Genomic DNA, 16,888 nt, shown 5'->3' with positions numbered 1-16,888 from the left:
GTATACCTTCCCAAAAATCACTATGAAAGTTAGTCCCCCAAGATCAGGGGTCTCAAACTCAATGTACCTGGAGGTAGAGTCTGGGTGAGGCTGGGCCGCATCAAATATTCCACAAAAAAAGGGTTTCAAGTATTCAAAAAAAGTACAACTGATCCAATCTTCTCAATCTTTAGCAATAACATTTCAGAACATTAACAGTTCTTCAGAACATGAACGGTTCTTCAGAACATATAGGCTTCTCTTACCTACTCCTTGCTGTCAGAGACTTGGCAGCGCTTCCTCTTATGTCTTCCCCCCTTGTGTGTCCTCTCAGGTTTGTCAGGCGCAGAGCATGTGAGCGGCGCGGGAGCGGAGCGGGGAGTGGACCGGGTGGTTTTGAAGTGAGCGACGGAGTGGGTTTTAAAATGGGTCGGCGCGACTTCCGGACCGGGAGTTCCCAGACCAGTAGGCACCGGTCCACAATGCACCTGTCCTGTAAACAGAATTGTGCTTAAAAGAAATCCCACAACGTGAAAGCATGGCCGTGTTTGCTAAGTATTTTAAAAAAGTAACAGAGAAAAGGTTCCAATGTATCGTGAAAACAACTAACGATGATGGTGAGGAGACGGAATGTGCAGAGCATGTTACCGTCGGAAAAGGTTCTTCTTGGAATCTAAAGAGACACATTGGGAGGAAGCATGGCCACATATTTCGCGAACATAATGAGAAGAAATCCAAAGGTTTGTTGTCATTATTAGCCATTTAGAAATTGGTAGCCGTATTACAGTTTAATGTATTGTAGACCTAATATATAGCATGCATTTATTTGTTTTAGATGCCCAGGCGCAGCAGCAACAAAAAGAGAAACAGAGTGAGCAGCTGCACAATTTCCTCACTGGAAAAAAGGCACCAAACGTGACACGTGGAAGAAAAAGGGAGCTGGATGAAGCGTTTTTAAAAATGATATCCATGAACCCCTAAGTAAAGGAGAACGTGAAGGAATGCGACATTTTGCCGGCATGGCCCAACCAGGTTACACCCCGCCCTGCTACAGTACTGTCCGGGACGCGTGTAGCCTTTTTACAACGCATCCGCGTTTCCGGCGCTCTGATTGGCCAGGTCATGTGACATGTGCGCCCAATAGCGTGTTTGCCCATTTCTGCGTCGAACAGCCTGCAAACTACCTGGCGTTCTATCGCCATCCTCTAAGACAAACTCTAACCTTAACCAACTTCGAAAGAGTGCCTAAGCTTAACCGGCGAAAGAACTTGCCGTCACGCTCTAAGACAAACTCTAACCTTAACCAACTTCGAAAAGTGCCTAAGCTTAATAACCAGTGTAGAAACTTGCCATCCCACGATTGGCGCTCATGTCACATGACCTGGCCAATCAGAGCGCAAAGCGGGAACCCGGAGACGCGGATGCGTTGTAAAAAGGCTACAAGCGTCCGGGACACACTTATGCCAAATGCCATACAAGAGATGGAAGTCAAACTACGAGATCTCATGGGAATGGGTGAAGGGTTCGTTCTTGCATCTGATATTTGGACAAATAGAAGAGGCCACAGTTTCCTTGCTATTGTGGCAAGTTTTATCGACGGGACGTTCAAGGGCCACACGGTTCAGCACATAACAGGGTCTCACACTGCAGATTGCATTTATCAAAAGTACGAAAGTGTGCTGAAAAATTGGAACATTCATCAACGCGTGATTCGTGTGGTGACCGACAGTGCCAGCAACATGGTCAAGGCATTTAACATCCTGCCTGACACTGAAGGAGAAGAGGAGAAAGATGATGATGATGATGATGATGATGATGAAGTGGTGGTGGAGGAAGTGGAGGAAATAGCGGAGAAGGAACCTGCGCTCGCAAAACCAAGTGGACGCGGTTACTAATAATGTAGAGGCTATGGTAAACCAGTACTTCACCGTATCAAGTTTACACCTGCGATGCCCAATTCATCTGCTTCAGTTAGCTATCAAAGACGCAGTTAACGAGCATGATGATATCAATCGCCTGCTAGTTAAAGTGGGAAAGCTAGTGAAAAGTGTGCGTAAGAGTTGTCTGAACACGGAGGAAACTGACTCTCTGGGTGTACGACCCACCACTGCTTGCCCGACGCGATGGAGCAGCCAGCTGCGCATGGTGGAGTCTGTCCTAAAGTTATTAAAAAAAGATGCATTGTGGCAGAGCAAACTTAAAACTACCGCCGCTTTTCTCACACTTAATGATGTGCGTCGGCTCACTCACCTTGTTGAAGTATTGTCACCGCTGGCTGACCTCACAGACAACATGCAACGGGAGCTTGGGAATTTGGGCATGATTCTCCCTGCTGTAGGCGAGCTCAAATCCCTGCTTGTCAACAACAACGCTGCCCTTCCATTAGGAATAGCTTCTTTCGCGGAAACACTGTCCAATAACGTGTCCACTCGCTTCAGAATGTACTATGATGATAAACACCTCCTCTTCGCGTTAATGTTAGATCCTCGTTTCAAAACAGAGTGGATAATCCGTGATGAGTTGGTTTGCAACAAACTTGGAGAAATACGCGACCTCCTCGTCAAAGAAACAGAAGAGATGACCGCAGCAGTCGCTGCTGGAGAGGCAGCAGGTCAACCAGAGTCCGACGGCGGAGAGTCTGACGTGCCCGAAAAAATCAAGAGGCCTCGTATGTTTGCATCATACTTCTCAGAGAAGCAGCCCACGGGAGGAGGCAATGCGAAAACTGAAGTTGAAACCTACCTCTCGTCCCCAAGATCAAACCCTGACGATGTCAAAGATATCATTGCATTTTGGAAAAAAAACTCCAAGTCCTTTCCACGCCTGACTAAAGTTGCCCGCAAAGTGTTCAGTATTCCCAGTGGCTCTGCGAGCGCAGAGCGGGTGTTTTCAGCTGCCGGTTTGATGTCAAGAAATCACCACATGAGTTTGAAGCCTCAGACATTGGCTAAACTCGTGTTCTTGAACGTGAACTCAAAGATAATGTAGCCGTAGGCAGTGGCACTGCATGGCAGATATAGGCACAAGACATGAGCATTGTTTTATTTTGTTTAAAATGCACAGTGACAAAAACGAATAGCCTATAGCCTACTTTATTGCAAAATGCATTAATTGGCCTGCCTACTTTATTGCAAAATGCATTAATTGGCCTGCCTAAAGTTAGCAGCATTGCAGCGATGCTATTATTATTTTTAATTTCATATAGCCTATAGCAGGGGTTGGCAACCCTTAGGCACGGGGGGCAGCATAAAAAAATATATATATATTATTATTATTATTATTTAATTTTTTTTACTTCGCTTTGAAATATTATAGTGAAATGTTTTGCACTGTTGTCGCATATCTCTTGTTGAAATCCTCCCACAGGTTCTTTTTTGTAAGTCGACTGTTCTGCACACCCCTATATTATGACAGCAATCAGCTGTTCCCATGTGCTCCGCTGTAGCCGGCCTCCCGCCGGCCTCCCGCAGCAGTCGCGCCAGGTAACACACAGTGCTGAGGACTCTGTGCAGTGTCATGATGGCAACCCCCGCTAAGAAATCAAAGCAAATTCACACATTCCAGCCCTCGTGGACAGACGATTACGGGTTTGTGGACCGTCAGAAGGACCGTGCTATGTGTTCTTTCTGTTTGGAAAATGTAGTTTGCCAAACATCATCTGTGAAACGCCATTTCGAGACTAAGCATAAAACAAGTTTCAAGGATCAGGCGGATAAGGCAGAATCCATTAAACGTGCCGTCGCCAGGTATGGGAAGCAAGCCAGCACCCTCAAAGTGTTCACAAGCGCTAAAAAACACGCAACTGAAGCAATTGCTATCGCATTGCTCATTGCATTGCAAAACGTGGAAAGCCATTCACGGATGGCGACGTATATTAAGGAGGCTTTTATCTGTACCTCATATGTTTTGTTTGAAGGCTTGCCAAATAAAGAGACAATAAAAGCAAGGATAAAAGATATCCCCACCATGTCAACGGAACGTTGCAATGGCTTTGCTGACGGTCTTCGGGTCAACATACCTCTGTGAGCAGATCTTTTCGCACATGAAGTACGTGCTCAACCCCTCCCGGAGTCGATTGACAACCGACCACTCCGAAGCATGTGTCCAGCTTAAAGTGACTAATTACACCCCCCAAATAACCGGAGCTCAGCCAGGCAAAACACTGACGCGACAGGTAGGCTGCTGTTTATTTTCCTATACATCGGTTTGCATGTTAACTTGAACTTGAACGTGCATATGCAGGGCTCTACGCATAATAGAGCATACGCACAATCGCGCATATATTATTATTATTATTACGCGACATGTGTATGTGTAGGGCTAGGGGAGCTGTCCACTGTGCATGTGGTGCTGAACCTGTCTCTCTCTCTCTCTCTCTCTCTCTCTCTCTCTCTCTCTTGCTGGCTCTGGTGGAGAGATTGGAGGAGGAGGAGGAGGGTGTGCTTTGTGTGTGCACTGTGTGTGTGCCATCATGTTAACGTTAGCCTCAGTTAAACTTAAACCTTGCGACGCCTCGTTAGATGAAGCTGTGTTCTGAGGTGTCCTGTGTTCTGAGCTTCTGAGCTGTGTCATGTGACAATAGTACACATATTTAATTGAAACCCTTTATTTGTTTATTATTTCAATTTAGCTAGAAATACATTGCTACATCATTCAGTAACATTTGCAGAGCCTTATAACAAAAACATTATTACGGTCACCATTGTGACCAGTGCTTAATCAACACATTTTATTATTTATTTTTCTATTATTTCATTGAACATTGCACATGTTAAAAGCCATTTTTCTTACTCAAAATGTGAGTATTACCAAGTCAACTTGTGTTCTTAAAACAATGACAATAAACATGTGGTTGTGTACTTATTTTTCTGTTAACTTATTATGGATTGAAAACTGAGCACAGTAACTGAACTCAATATTTTTAAGTTTGGGTAACTTATTATTATTTATTTTTTTAGAGTTCTCCATTAGGCCTGTAGGTGGAGCTATGACAGCACACGTACAGTACACACACCGATGGTGTGTGATGTGTCCAAAAATGAATGGGCAAATGTGAGTGAAATGGTTGCACTGTATGCAGCTGTTTGTCTGCATTGCATTCCCCCCCCCCCCCCAACTCAGATTTAGGGTTGATACAACCATCATAATAATATTGTTAATAATAACAATAACAATAATGATGTAATAATGTAAGAATTATCATTAAAAAGACCTGATTATGAGAGAAAAAAAATACGATGCATGGAATATTGTTGAGGCACACTAGTTACAACTATATTTCAAATAGGCACTCCATGTCAAAAAGGTTGCTGACCCCTGGCCTATAGCCTATATTGCAAAATGCAATAGGCCTGCCTAAAGTTAATGGCCCAAAGTTAGCAGCATTGCAGCGATGCTATTATTATTTTTAATTTCATACATAAGAATGTAGCATTCTGTTTTAGATTTTATACATTTATATAAATGTAGCCTATATCCAACAGCACTTTTATATTGGTTGATTGTATTCGAGTTTTTCAAAGGCTATAGGAAACTTGCACATTGAGTATTTCGTTTGTGTTTTACTGTGAGACACTTTGTAGACAGTTATGTCGAGTTATATTTTTATTTTCATAGGCATATTAGCTATGTGATTTCCTGAGTTCGTTTGATAACAAGCCTGTTGCATTAATTGTCTTCAGTGGCTAAGCCAAGGCCTTATAGGCCTATTACGGCCTCCTCTGAGGCTCCGACGTCTTTTAAAGAATGTCATATTCGTAATTTTTTATCTGTCTTATGCTGCCCTGTCAGTGATATGTTCTACCTCCGATTGATTGACTGGTGCAGTGGTAAATAACAAAAATACCATACTTCGGTTGATGCATTTAAACTGGGTCTGTTTTCATTATTCTATGATATTTTAAATAACGAAATCAAGAATTACGCATGCTCCATGTTGCTGCGGTCTGAAACGAAGGCCTTCAGGAAATCCGATGTGTTTAATTAGCCAATTTCAGGAAAACAGCACTTTCTTTTATTCCCCCCCCTGTAATTTTTTTCTGCTGATCGGGGTGGAGCGGGGAGCGCTTGATGCCAAATGAAGTTGAGCGCTGAGCGGCGTGGCGGCGGGATCAACATGAGCGAATGACGGAGCGGAACAAGCCGCCTAGAGCGAAGAGCGGATTTCTCGGCCGCGCCGCTCCGCTCACATGCTCTGGTCAGGCGCAATACATCTTCAACAAACTACCCCTTTGCCTCATCATAAAACCTCACAAACACCAGCAACTGAGCATTCTCAGTGGTGTCAGTGGGCTCATCCACAGCTATGGAAATGCACTAAACATTTTTTTTTAATTCTAATCACCAGCCAGTATTTCAGTTATTCTGGTTGCTGTGCTATCTGAGGGGGATTTGCTTTTGTTTGCCTTCAAACAAATCAAATCAAATCAATCAAATCACTTTTATTTTATTATGTATGCATCAGAGAATGACTTCTTGTGTTTAGCCAACACCCATGCCACTGAGTGAGGACTTGGTTCCTTTTTCTTGTTGTGATATAGATTTAACAATAATTCTTCTTGCAGCTTGATATGATGATTTCATTCAATTTATTTTTGTGGTTCTTAGCACTGAATTTTGAGGAACGGTTGCATCAAAATAACTTTTGTTTCGTAGTGGCGTTTCAAATCTGATTGCACACACATCCACATGCACACACTTGCTTTAAAACAAACACTCACCTTTAACATTCACTTTAGACACTTTAAACACATTTTAACACCATATTTGTATTTATTTATTTACAAAAAGATTTGCATTTACATGCCTCATACATGCATTTTGCATTTGAAAAAGTTAGCATTTTGTACCTCATTGTTTAAATCTTGTACTTTAGGTTGAACTTTAGTTTGTATATTGTATATTTTGTATAGTGTTTGGATCCTATTCTTTTAACTTTTTTACTGTATGAAGCACATTATCAGGGTGCTCATACGGAACCAAGCATTTTACTGTAATGTACTTTATATGTGACAAATAAAACAACACTTGAAGCTAAACTAGTAAATAAGACTGGCACCGGATTTGAACCCTGCAGTATGCCTTTTTGATAAATAGCTCTGAAACCATTGTAAGTAGATGTGTCAAAGCCAACATTCATTAACCTTTGCAATAGAAGAGGGGTGTAACTGTACACAAGCCACGGTTCGGTACGTACCTCGGTATTGGGGTCACGGTTCGGTACGAGTTTGTTACAACAGAAAACAAATATTTATAATTATTATATATTTATTATTAAATAGAATAATATTCTATAGGCTTGCCGTGGTAGTCAGTGATACTGGTGTCATTCTGTGTTCAGGCATCCACTGAGTAAATTAATTGCCTACTGCCCCCTTAACAACTTATGCAACAACTTAGTTTCAGTTTCACTTGTAGAGAGGATTTAACTTAACGTGAAGCAGAGACTGAAGAAGACTATAGAGAACAGATGACATGTTACACAATAATGGCAGAGGATTTATCAATATTTTGGATTTAAACACCGTAGTAGCAACTGGAGAGGATCAGTCCAGAAAAGTATGTAGTGCTTTTTTTTATTAAATTTTTTATCAGCTGTGCCTGTGAGACGAGTCCACGGGAGAAAGAAGCATGTGTGTGTGTGTTTCCATTGGTTAACCTTAACCAAAGAAAACAAAAATTGTAATGACCCTGCTGTGTTACAATAAACATATAATTCATTCATGGTTTTGTTTTAGGGACACATAGGCTGCACTAGACTAGTAAACAGGAGGGGAGAAACTGCCCAGTGCAGAGTGTCAGTGTGTGTTGTTCTGTCCGCTTGTCATCGATCGTGCCTTCTTTACAAGCTTCAACGTTTTATTCATCATCTACGTTTGGCAATACAAGCTTAATATTCAACGTTAAAGATCAATGTAAGCCAGTGTAAAGTAAAGTAAAGATATTGAGCATAGATTTGTAAAATGTGCAACCCTCGTTTCTTCGTATGGCTGCGTAAATTCGCGGGACGAATACACGTACCGTTACACCCCTAGAAGAGAGTGATGAACGGTGTCAAATGCTTTTTACAAAAAAGTAGTGGCTGTTGCTCTAAACTCCCATTGATGTGGGCTTAATATAGAGTGATCTGAGAGAAACTGATCTTTGCAAGACAGGATAGCTTAGTTGGATATTTGTCGATAGCTATTAATCATCCGGTACAAGAATCTAATTCGTTGGTTGACTTTTTTTATTACCTTGGATGCCATTTTGTCACAAGAAAGATTTGCCTCTAGGATGGAACCTAGGTATGTAATTTCATCTTTCCTTGTGACAATATTGTCACCCACTGTAACTGAGAAGCCGTCGGTCTTGCTGAGTTTGTTATTTGATCCGAAGAGAATGGACTCTGTTTTACCCAGGTGTAATGATGTTTTTGTTATCAGCGAGCCAGGTGCAGATTCTGCCGAGTTCTGAGCTGAGGGTTTTTTCAACCTGTAACTTGTTCTTGTCAGAGACCAGCAGGGCTGAGTCGTCCACGAACAAGAACAAGTTGCAGTCACAAGCTGACGACATGTCATTTGCATAAATTAGGAACAGTAGCGGTCCTAGTATGCTTCCTTCACTGTGAGGGGGGGGGCGGGGGGGGTAGAGTCCTGTTTACCTCCATTATCTGTTCTCTCCCCTCAAGGTAGGATTGCATCGAGCTCACTGATAAACGATCAAAACCAATTGCTTTTAGCTTGTCTGATTTGATTTGATTTGATATTTTTTATTTTCGTGTCTTACATACAGATGTATGCCCAGCCCATATGGGCTTACAAGACACATAACAATAAGTATATAATAATATACTTTACCAATTACTTAACAAATGACATAGACCAAGATGGCCATAAAAAAAGAAAAATACAAGAAAATACAATAAAACGTAATATAACACAAGCTGTACTCAATGTAAATAAACAGAAAAACAGAAAAACAAGGTGAATTCAAATACAATTATATAGGATACAGTGTGTTTTGTCTCAGGTGCCATGCCTTCTCCAAAAATCCTGCAAAACCGAAGATGTCCTCCACAAAAAAACAACTCAACATACAGCTCTCAGACTGCCAAAACAAATCTGGGTTTGCAATTTGAATTTTTTCAAATAAAGCCCTCCTCAAAGTGGTGTACAAAGGGCAATAAAAAACAAAATGATATTCATCCTCCACCACTCCCAGATCACACAGAACACACAGCCGCTCCTCCTCAGGTTTACCCTGGAATCTACCCACTTCCACAGCCAATGGCAGGGTGCCAGACCTCAACTGGGCACACAGAGACCTCCGTCTTCTCTTTAAGTTTAACATTACATAAGGTTCAGTAAAATACTCATTTTTAATTGCAATATATTTTCTAAGTTTAGGTTTTTTCAAAATCTCCACCTTCCACTTATCCTGATGGATTGTTGATAATTTTGTTTTAATTATGTGAACCTTACACTGCAAATTGTTCATAAAAATCATACTCAAGTCAGTAGAAGAAAAAATCATCAATCAGAATGGAGTGATTGACAGTGTCGAAGGCCTTTTGTAGGTCCAGCATGACCATGCCGCAGTATTTGCCCGCGTCCACCTCTTGTTTGATGTGGTCGTTCAAATAGAGAAGGCATGTGTCAGTGGAGTGGGATGTTCTGAAGCCAGATTGGAATTCGTAGATAAAAAAAAATTCCGCTAGGTACTTTTCGACCTGTTCGTAGACTATTTTCTCCATGACTTTCGAGATGGATGTAAGAATAGAAACATGGCGGTAGCTGCCTCCAGGGGTCTAATTTGCTGCCCTTTTTGTGCAGAGGGGTCACTCGCAATTTTGAAGTCCTTGGGGACGTGTCCCTGTTTTATGGAGAGGTTTATTATGTGTGTGATGACTGGGGTGAATGCGGCTGCTGAGTCTCTGAGGAATTTGGAGGGGATGTTATCATGGCCAGTGGCCTTGTTAGGTTGGAGGGCGCTCAGTTTTTTGAGTACCTCATCTGTTGTTACCATTTCCAGTTTGAAGTCGTCTTTGTGGACCCCTAGGTTTTTGTAGTATGCTACTATGTGTTCTACCCCATAATGCCCTGAGTGGGAGGGTAGTTTATTTACCAGTGTTGTGGCTATGTTTGTGAAGAAAATGTTTAAGTAATTGGCTACATCCAGCTTGTCTGTGATGAGCGTGTTGTCCGTCTTTATGTTTATGTTTGGTCGTCTAATCTGCACTGTAGCTAGTAGCCTCGTTCCCAGTTTTATCTATGTGAGATAAATGTAGCTAGTAGCCTAGTTTCGCCAGCAGGCAGTTAGTAGAAAAATATGGCATGCTCAAAAGATGGCCAGTAAAAGAAAAGTCGACAGTGACAATCGCTGCAATTCAAAGGTGAATGGACTGAAAAATATGCGCGCATCCTCCCAGCACCAAACCAACCAATGTGCCTAATATGCCAAGAAACTGTAGCTCTTGTGAAGAGTGGCAATTTGAAACGCCACTACGAAACAAAACAGTTATTTTGATGCAGCCTTTCCTCAAAATTCAGTGCTAAGAACCACAAAAATAAATGGAATGAAATCATCATATCAAGCTGCAAGCAGAATTATTGTTAAAGGCCCACTTGCATGTTGTATTTTTGTTCAATAAACAATGTGACTAGGCCAACGGTGACTTTCATGAAGAGGGGGGGAAAAAAGTATCGAAATTGACCCAGTTTTAGCGTTTTTATCAAACATTTTGTCCGCCCAACCACAACCACCACGCACGTGGATATTTTAATCCATGGTTCATAACGTGCGCGTGTAATCTTAATGATGACGTCACACAAGGTACAGGGCAGCAGGGGGCCTGAGAATCACAGGCAGGTAGTGGCAGGAAGCAGAGCCTTCTTGTTATTACTTGGCTAGCCGAGGAGGTAGTATCTGTTTCACCTAACAAATCAAATCAAATGAATTTGTAAGGCCCGACAACACACGTTAATGTCCCCATGGGCCGGACACATCTTCTTTAAACAAGTCAAGAAGAAACATCACAATAAGTCAAGAAACAAAACAAGAACACCATAAGGTCCAACAAATTTAGAATAAATGCAAAATAAATGAATGCAATGCGAACAATCCCAGACATACCCCACGCGAAGGTAAGGAAAAACTCACTAAAACCTAGCAATAGGAAAAAAATGCACCACAGGCAGTGTGGCGGCGAGAAACCTTAGAAGGGCCATTCAAGGGGGGATCTCCCTTCTTAGATGTCGGTGATCATAATAGTGTTGCAGACGGACAGTTGGTAAGCATGCACTCATGTGTGTAGTGAAACACAGATTAGTGCATGCAATAGCAACTGAACCTTTAGAAAAAATTTAAGATAGAGCTGATAGCGATAGCAACTGAACATTTTGAAAGATTAAAGATGGAGCTGATAGCGGATCTATTTGAGGCACAGGGGCAGCGCAAACACTATTGCTCCGTGATCATAGCCATTTATCTCTAAAGCTAACCACTATTTGTAAAAGCCACAACCACGTTACCATATTTGTAAATACTCATGTAAATAATTGTGTCGTTGTACATATTGTGTATATAACGTTAGTAGCTAAGTTAGCTAGCTTGCTAGCCAGCATTCTCGAAACTCCTAACATGCCCCGATTTAAAATGGTTCTCTCCTCTTTGTATACCTTTGTCCTCACAAACAAAGTATTCTGCCAGGGAACTTATGGACACGACAGTAGTAGTAGTTATAAGGTGTTTGAGCTTGTAACGTTAGTTAGCTATCGTGGTAGCCCCTTTTGTGACTGTGATGCACAGAGTGCTATCCGAGGGGCTACTATCGTATCAACAAGCCGCGATGTGTAGCTTGCTAGCCGGCATGATGCGTGTGCAGTGCTTTGCCCCACAGGTCTGAGAAGAGGACCTGCACATTTCACTCGTTCCCCAAACTCTTTTACATGCCCCGATTTAAAATGGTTCACGACAGTAGACATAATGCTAACGTTAGCCAGAGCCATATAGCCAGCTTGGTACTAAGACCCGGACGGGGATAAGGCATAAGGCGACAGCCTAACAGACCAATAGCGCTGCTGTACTGAACAGGCTGCCTAGTGGTACACAATAAAAAGCAATCAATCAATTAGTGCGTGGACATTTTTAACCCTTTCTGAGTGGAATTTCCGGCGTCAAATGAAAAATAAATAAATAATGAAAATAGATACCAATGATAAACTACCCATAATTGAAGAGTAGGGTTTAACCTGCAAGTGGGCCTTTAAAGCTATGTCACAACGAGAAAAAGCAACCAAGTCCTCACTCAGTGGCATGGGTGTTGGCTAAACACAAGAAGCCATTCTCTGATGCATAAATAATAAAATAATGTATGACTGAAGTGATTGAGACCATGTTTGAAGGCAAACAAAAGCAAATCCTCCTCAGATAGCACAGCAACCAGAATAACTGAAATACTGGCTGATGATTTGATTAAACAGCTTTGTGATAGAAAAAAAAATGCACAGTGCATTTCCATAGCTGTGGATGAGTTCACTGACACCACTGAGAATGCTCAGTTGCTGGTGTTTGTGAGGTTTTAGTGAGTTTGTGAGAAGATTGGATCAGTTGTACTTTTTTTGGAATACTTTAAACACTTTTTTTGTGGAATATTTGATGCGGCCCAGCCTCACCCAGACTCTACCTCCAGCGGCCCCCAGGTAAATTGAGTTTGAGACCCCTGGGGTAGAGGATGCGGTCATCTACCTGCTGAACCGAGCCTACACTCACCTAGACAAGCCGGGGAGCACTGTGAGAGTCATGTTCTTTGACTTCTCCAGTGTTTTTGATAGCATAAGGCCTGGGCTGCTGGGTGAGAAGTTGGAGGCAATGCGCAGGTAGAGGCCCCCCTGGTGTCCTGGGTTGTTGACTATTGATAAATATTAAAAACTGAGTTCTTTCGATTGATATGTATGAGCCAGCTGGACAGAGATTCAGGAGACAAAGGTGAAGTCAATCGATGGTTTTTATTGACAGGAACACACGGAGAACGAGGAACAGTCCTGGAGACGACCAGCCCTCCACGGGGCTGAGAGGCTCCAGAATGAAAATCATTCAATCATGGCTTTTATACTATGTGGGAGTTCCAAATTTAGCGAGCCACTGGTTAATAATGGATGATCCGACAGCCCTGGTCGTATATGGTCATATGTGGGGGTATTGTGAGCTGTTGCTGAATCTGATATTGTTATATGTTCATCTTTGCTCCCCCTCAGTGGCTGGTGGCCTGAGGCCCGATGCAGTCATGCATGCACCGGTCATCAGGTCATCAGGTCAAAGTATTTCTGGGTGCATGGCCTGGGTCCCTGGATTGGCTTGGTCACTCGACCCACTGGCACATTCCAAAGTGGGGGAGACGACCAGAGGAGCTTAGATAGAAGAGCTTAGAAGATATTAGATATTAATGAACTGAAAATACCTATCACTATCTGACGGGCAGACCACAGTACGTGCGCCTACGGAGCTGTGTGTCAGACAGACTGGTCAGCAACACCGGGGCCCCGCAGGGGACAGTCCTCTTTCCCTTCCTCTTCACGGTCTACACCAACAACTTCCACTATCGGTCAGAGTTCTGCCACCTTCAGAAGTTTTCTGATGACTCTGCAATAGTGGGATGTATAGAGGGAATACCGGGAACTGGTAGTGGACTACGTCACATGGTCCGATTAAAAACCACCTGCAGCTAAATGTGGCGAAGACCAGGGAACTGGTGGTGGAGCTGGGGAGGAGGAGGAGTGCACCTGTGACCCCCGTTTCCATCATGGGAGTCGATGTGGACATGGTTGACGAGTACAAATACCTCTCCATCACAGTCGAGAATGCAGCTGTGACCGCGTCGCCGACCGCCAAGAACCTTGGTGTTGTCCTCGACGACCAGTTGAACTTCTCTGCTCACATCGCAGCGACAACCAGAACCTGCAGATTCCTCCTGAGCAACGTCAGAAGGATACGCCCCTTCCTGACAAAAGAAGCCACCCAACTCCTCGTCCAATCAACAGTCATCTCCCGCCTCGACTACTGCAACGCACTGCTAGCTGGCCTCCCGGCCACTGCCACCAAGCCTCTTCAACTCATTCAAAACGCAGCGGCCCGCCTGATCTCAAACCTACCGAAGTCGGCCCATGTCACCCCACTTCTTAGGGACCTGCACTGGCTCCCCATTGCTGCACGTATCCGCTTCAAGGCCCTCAACCTAGCATACCGTGCGGCAAAGGGAACCGCTCCCGCCTACCTCCGGTCAATGGTCTCTAACTACACACCCTCAAGACCCCTACGCTCTGCATCTTCTGGCCGCCTCAGATCTACTCCTATCCAAGCTCCCGGAGGGTCATCAAAGAGAAGCCGCCTATTCTCAGTCCTTGCCCCACAATGGTGGAATGATCTACCCATCCCAGTTAGGACAGCCGAATCCCGTCCAATCTTTCGCCGTCGACTAAAGACTCACTTCTTCAACCATTATCTGAAATGATAAAAAAAAAAAAAAAAAAAAAAAAAAAAAAAGATCTAACCCCGACTAACCTTACTGTCATGCACTTGTCCTAATAAACTAACCTACACTGTAACACGCAACACTTTGATGAACATTGTTACTCAGCTGATAGAGTTATACCCTTCTTGCTGTCTTGTCGCACAGAACTTGTAAGTCGCTTTGGATAAAAGCGTCAGCTAAATGACTAAATGTAAATGTAAATGTAAATACCTCGGTGTGCACATCGACAACAAACTGAACGGGTCAAAACACGCAGAGGCACTGTACAAGAAGGGCCAGAGCCAACTCTACTTCCTTAGAAGGCTGAGATCATTCAATGTCTGTACAAGGATGTTGAGGATGTTCTATGAGTTGGTGGTGGCGGGCGCCTTCTTGTACGCTGTGACCTGCTGGGGCAGCGGACTGAGAGCAGGGGACACAAACAGGCTGGATAAGCTGGTCAGGAAGGCCAGTAGCGTGGTTGGGGTGGAGCTGGACTCCCTAGCGAGGGTGGCGGAGAGGAGGAGCCTTGCTAAGCTCCAGGCCATCAGCGAAAACCCCTCCCACCCACTATACACAGACTTGTCTGACAGGAGGAGCATGTTCAGTGCTAGGCTCACACTAGCTAAATGCACCACTGAACGGCACAGGAAGTCCTTCATTCCAACAGCCATCAGATTAAACAATGCATCACTGTGCCTCACTCCATCACTGAGCACAGAGTGACAGTTACCATCTTCCTGGACTCTTACTGTTGAAACAGCACTGTGCAATACTACACCTACTGTAGACCTCAGTATATTTTTACTGTATTTATTTACTGTATATTTTATTCCATTTTTATTCTATTTTATTCTACTCTTATCTTAGGCAATTTGATTGGTTTTGTTATTCTTAATCGTGACCTGTTCTGTCTAAATGTTTAATGTTGAGCGATTTGCAGTGTCAAATTTCCCTCGGGATAATAAAAGTATTTCTATTCTATTAACATGAGCTACTCTCTCCCAAAGCCAGACACCAGAGAAGTAAGAATCAAAGGTGTGATGTCATCATGTCATAAAGTCTGGAGCTGCTCTGTTGACAATGAATGGGAGATTGCTTTTGTGGACCCACAAAATCTGTAGTAGTGTTCTCAGTTCTGAAACAGAAAATGTACTTACTGTATGAACTCAGAATATTCCCCAGGGTGTCTCTCATTGACGTCTACAGTATACAATATTTCCCAATGCATCGTCTATGGAGCAGCTTCAGACTGTATACTTGATGACATCACAAGTTTGAGTTTTAACACTAGTTTCTGAGAGTGAGTTGCTAATTTTCACTAATATTTGTGTATTGTCTTAGACCACCAGAGGAATAACATGTATGAATTATGAAATTGGATGTAGTTCCCCTTTAACTCATTGACCGCCACGCCCATATGACCAAATTAGGGCTAGCACGCCAGTGCTTCAATCAATGGGAGGATGGGGAAATTTGCGAGTGCTTAAAATATATCTTAAATTATGGCTATGGGTCTAATACACCCGTCGCTTATCAATGACTTGCTTGCAGTCAACATGTACGAAAAGGATTGTTTTTTCATCGGTACATTTCCGTTTTATATCGTTTTGAATCCGAGTATAGTTTTGGAGATTTCTAGTAATTCCAGAGAAAGACGCGATAATAGCCCTTTAGTGGAATACGTTGTAATTTTTCAGCTGATTTATGAATTGTTTTCAAATAAACGCTAGATTATCGATAGTATATGTGTCCATATGCAGGATACAAAAGCAGGCTGAAAAATCGCTTATCCGTGCCTTGCTCAGCGCCAACGGCACGCACACACACACACAGACACGTTGTGATTGTGAAAAAAACATCTTATTAACCCAAGACTGGTAACATCGAGTCCTTACCTCACATCAGATCTTCTGCAAAAAGATTAATCCAATTCCTGATCCCCATTCCAAATATCGATCACGTCCATTGATCCAACGTTATAGTCCAAAACACATAATCCATGCTGCTCCCAGTCCCCCCAGTCAACGTGGTACAACGATACTGCATGCCCGAGAAGCACAACCTGGACCGGACTTTTTTTCTTGATGCACATCCCCAGCCAATCCAATCCAATGATGTGCAATACCATCCGGGAGTCGATAGGCGGCGGTATTTGCCCTTTTGCGAGCTCAGACCCATTCCCAACGATAACATCAGGTTGGATGGATGAAAATGAATGGATATCGCTAATAAAAGAAATAACTATTAAAACCCGACTATCGTCGTGATTGGCGCTCAAGCGTCAGCGAGTTAACCCGACTATCATCGTGATTGCCGTCCAATGAGTTAAGGACCCCGAAATCAAAAAGGCCACAACCCAATTTTCTATAGGATATGTCCCAGTTCCCTCTGAGAATATATTTCGTACGTTTTTAATAG

General features: G+C 43.0%; 1 protein-coding gene across 2 annotated transcripts in view; it reads left to right on the top strand.

Moving 5' to 3' along the window:
- The first annotated feature begins 348 nt into the window (after positions 1 to 348).
- The window catches only part of LOC311224026 (uncharacterized protein), a 34,642-nt gene continuing 18,102 nt past the window's right edge, over positions 349 to 16,888 (top strand). For both annotated transcript variants that reach the window (XM_084308829.1, XM_084308828.1), the window contains exon 1: positions 349 to 719. In XM_084308829.1, the coding sequence (XP_084164955.1) occupies positions 518 to 719 (202 nt within the window). In that variant the 5' untranslated portion in view covers positions 349 to 517. The remainder of the gene's footprint in view (positions 720 to 16,888) is intronic.

This window comes from Notolepis coatsorum (genome assembly GCF_963971535.1).
Source record: "Notolepis coatsorum genome assembly, chromosome: 2".
In the NCBI taxonomy this organism is placed as follows: Eukaryota; Metazoa; Chordata; class Actinopteri; order Aulopiformes; family Paralepididae; genus Notolepis; species Notolepis coatsorum.
This window is presented reverse-complemented; position numbering and strand designations above follow the sequence as displayed.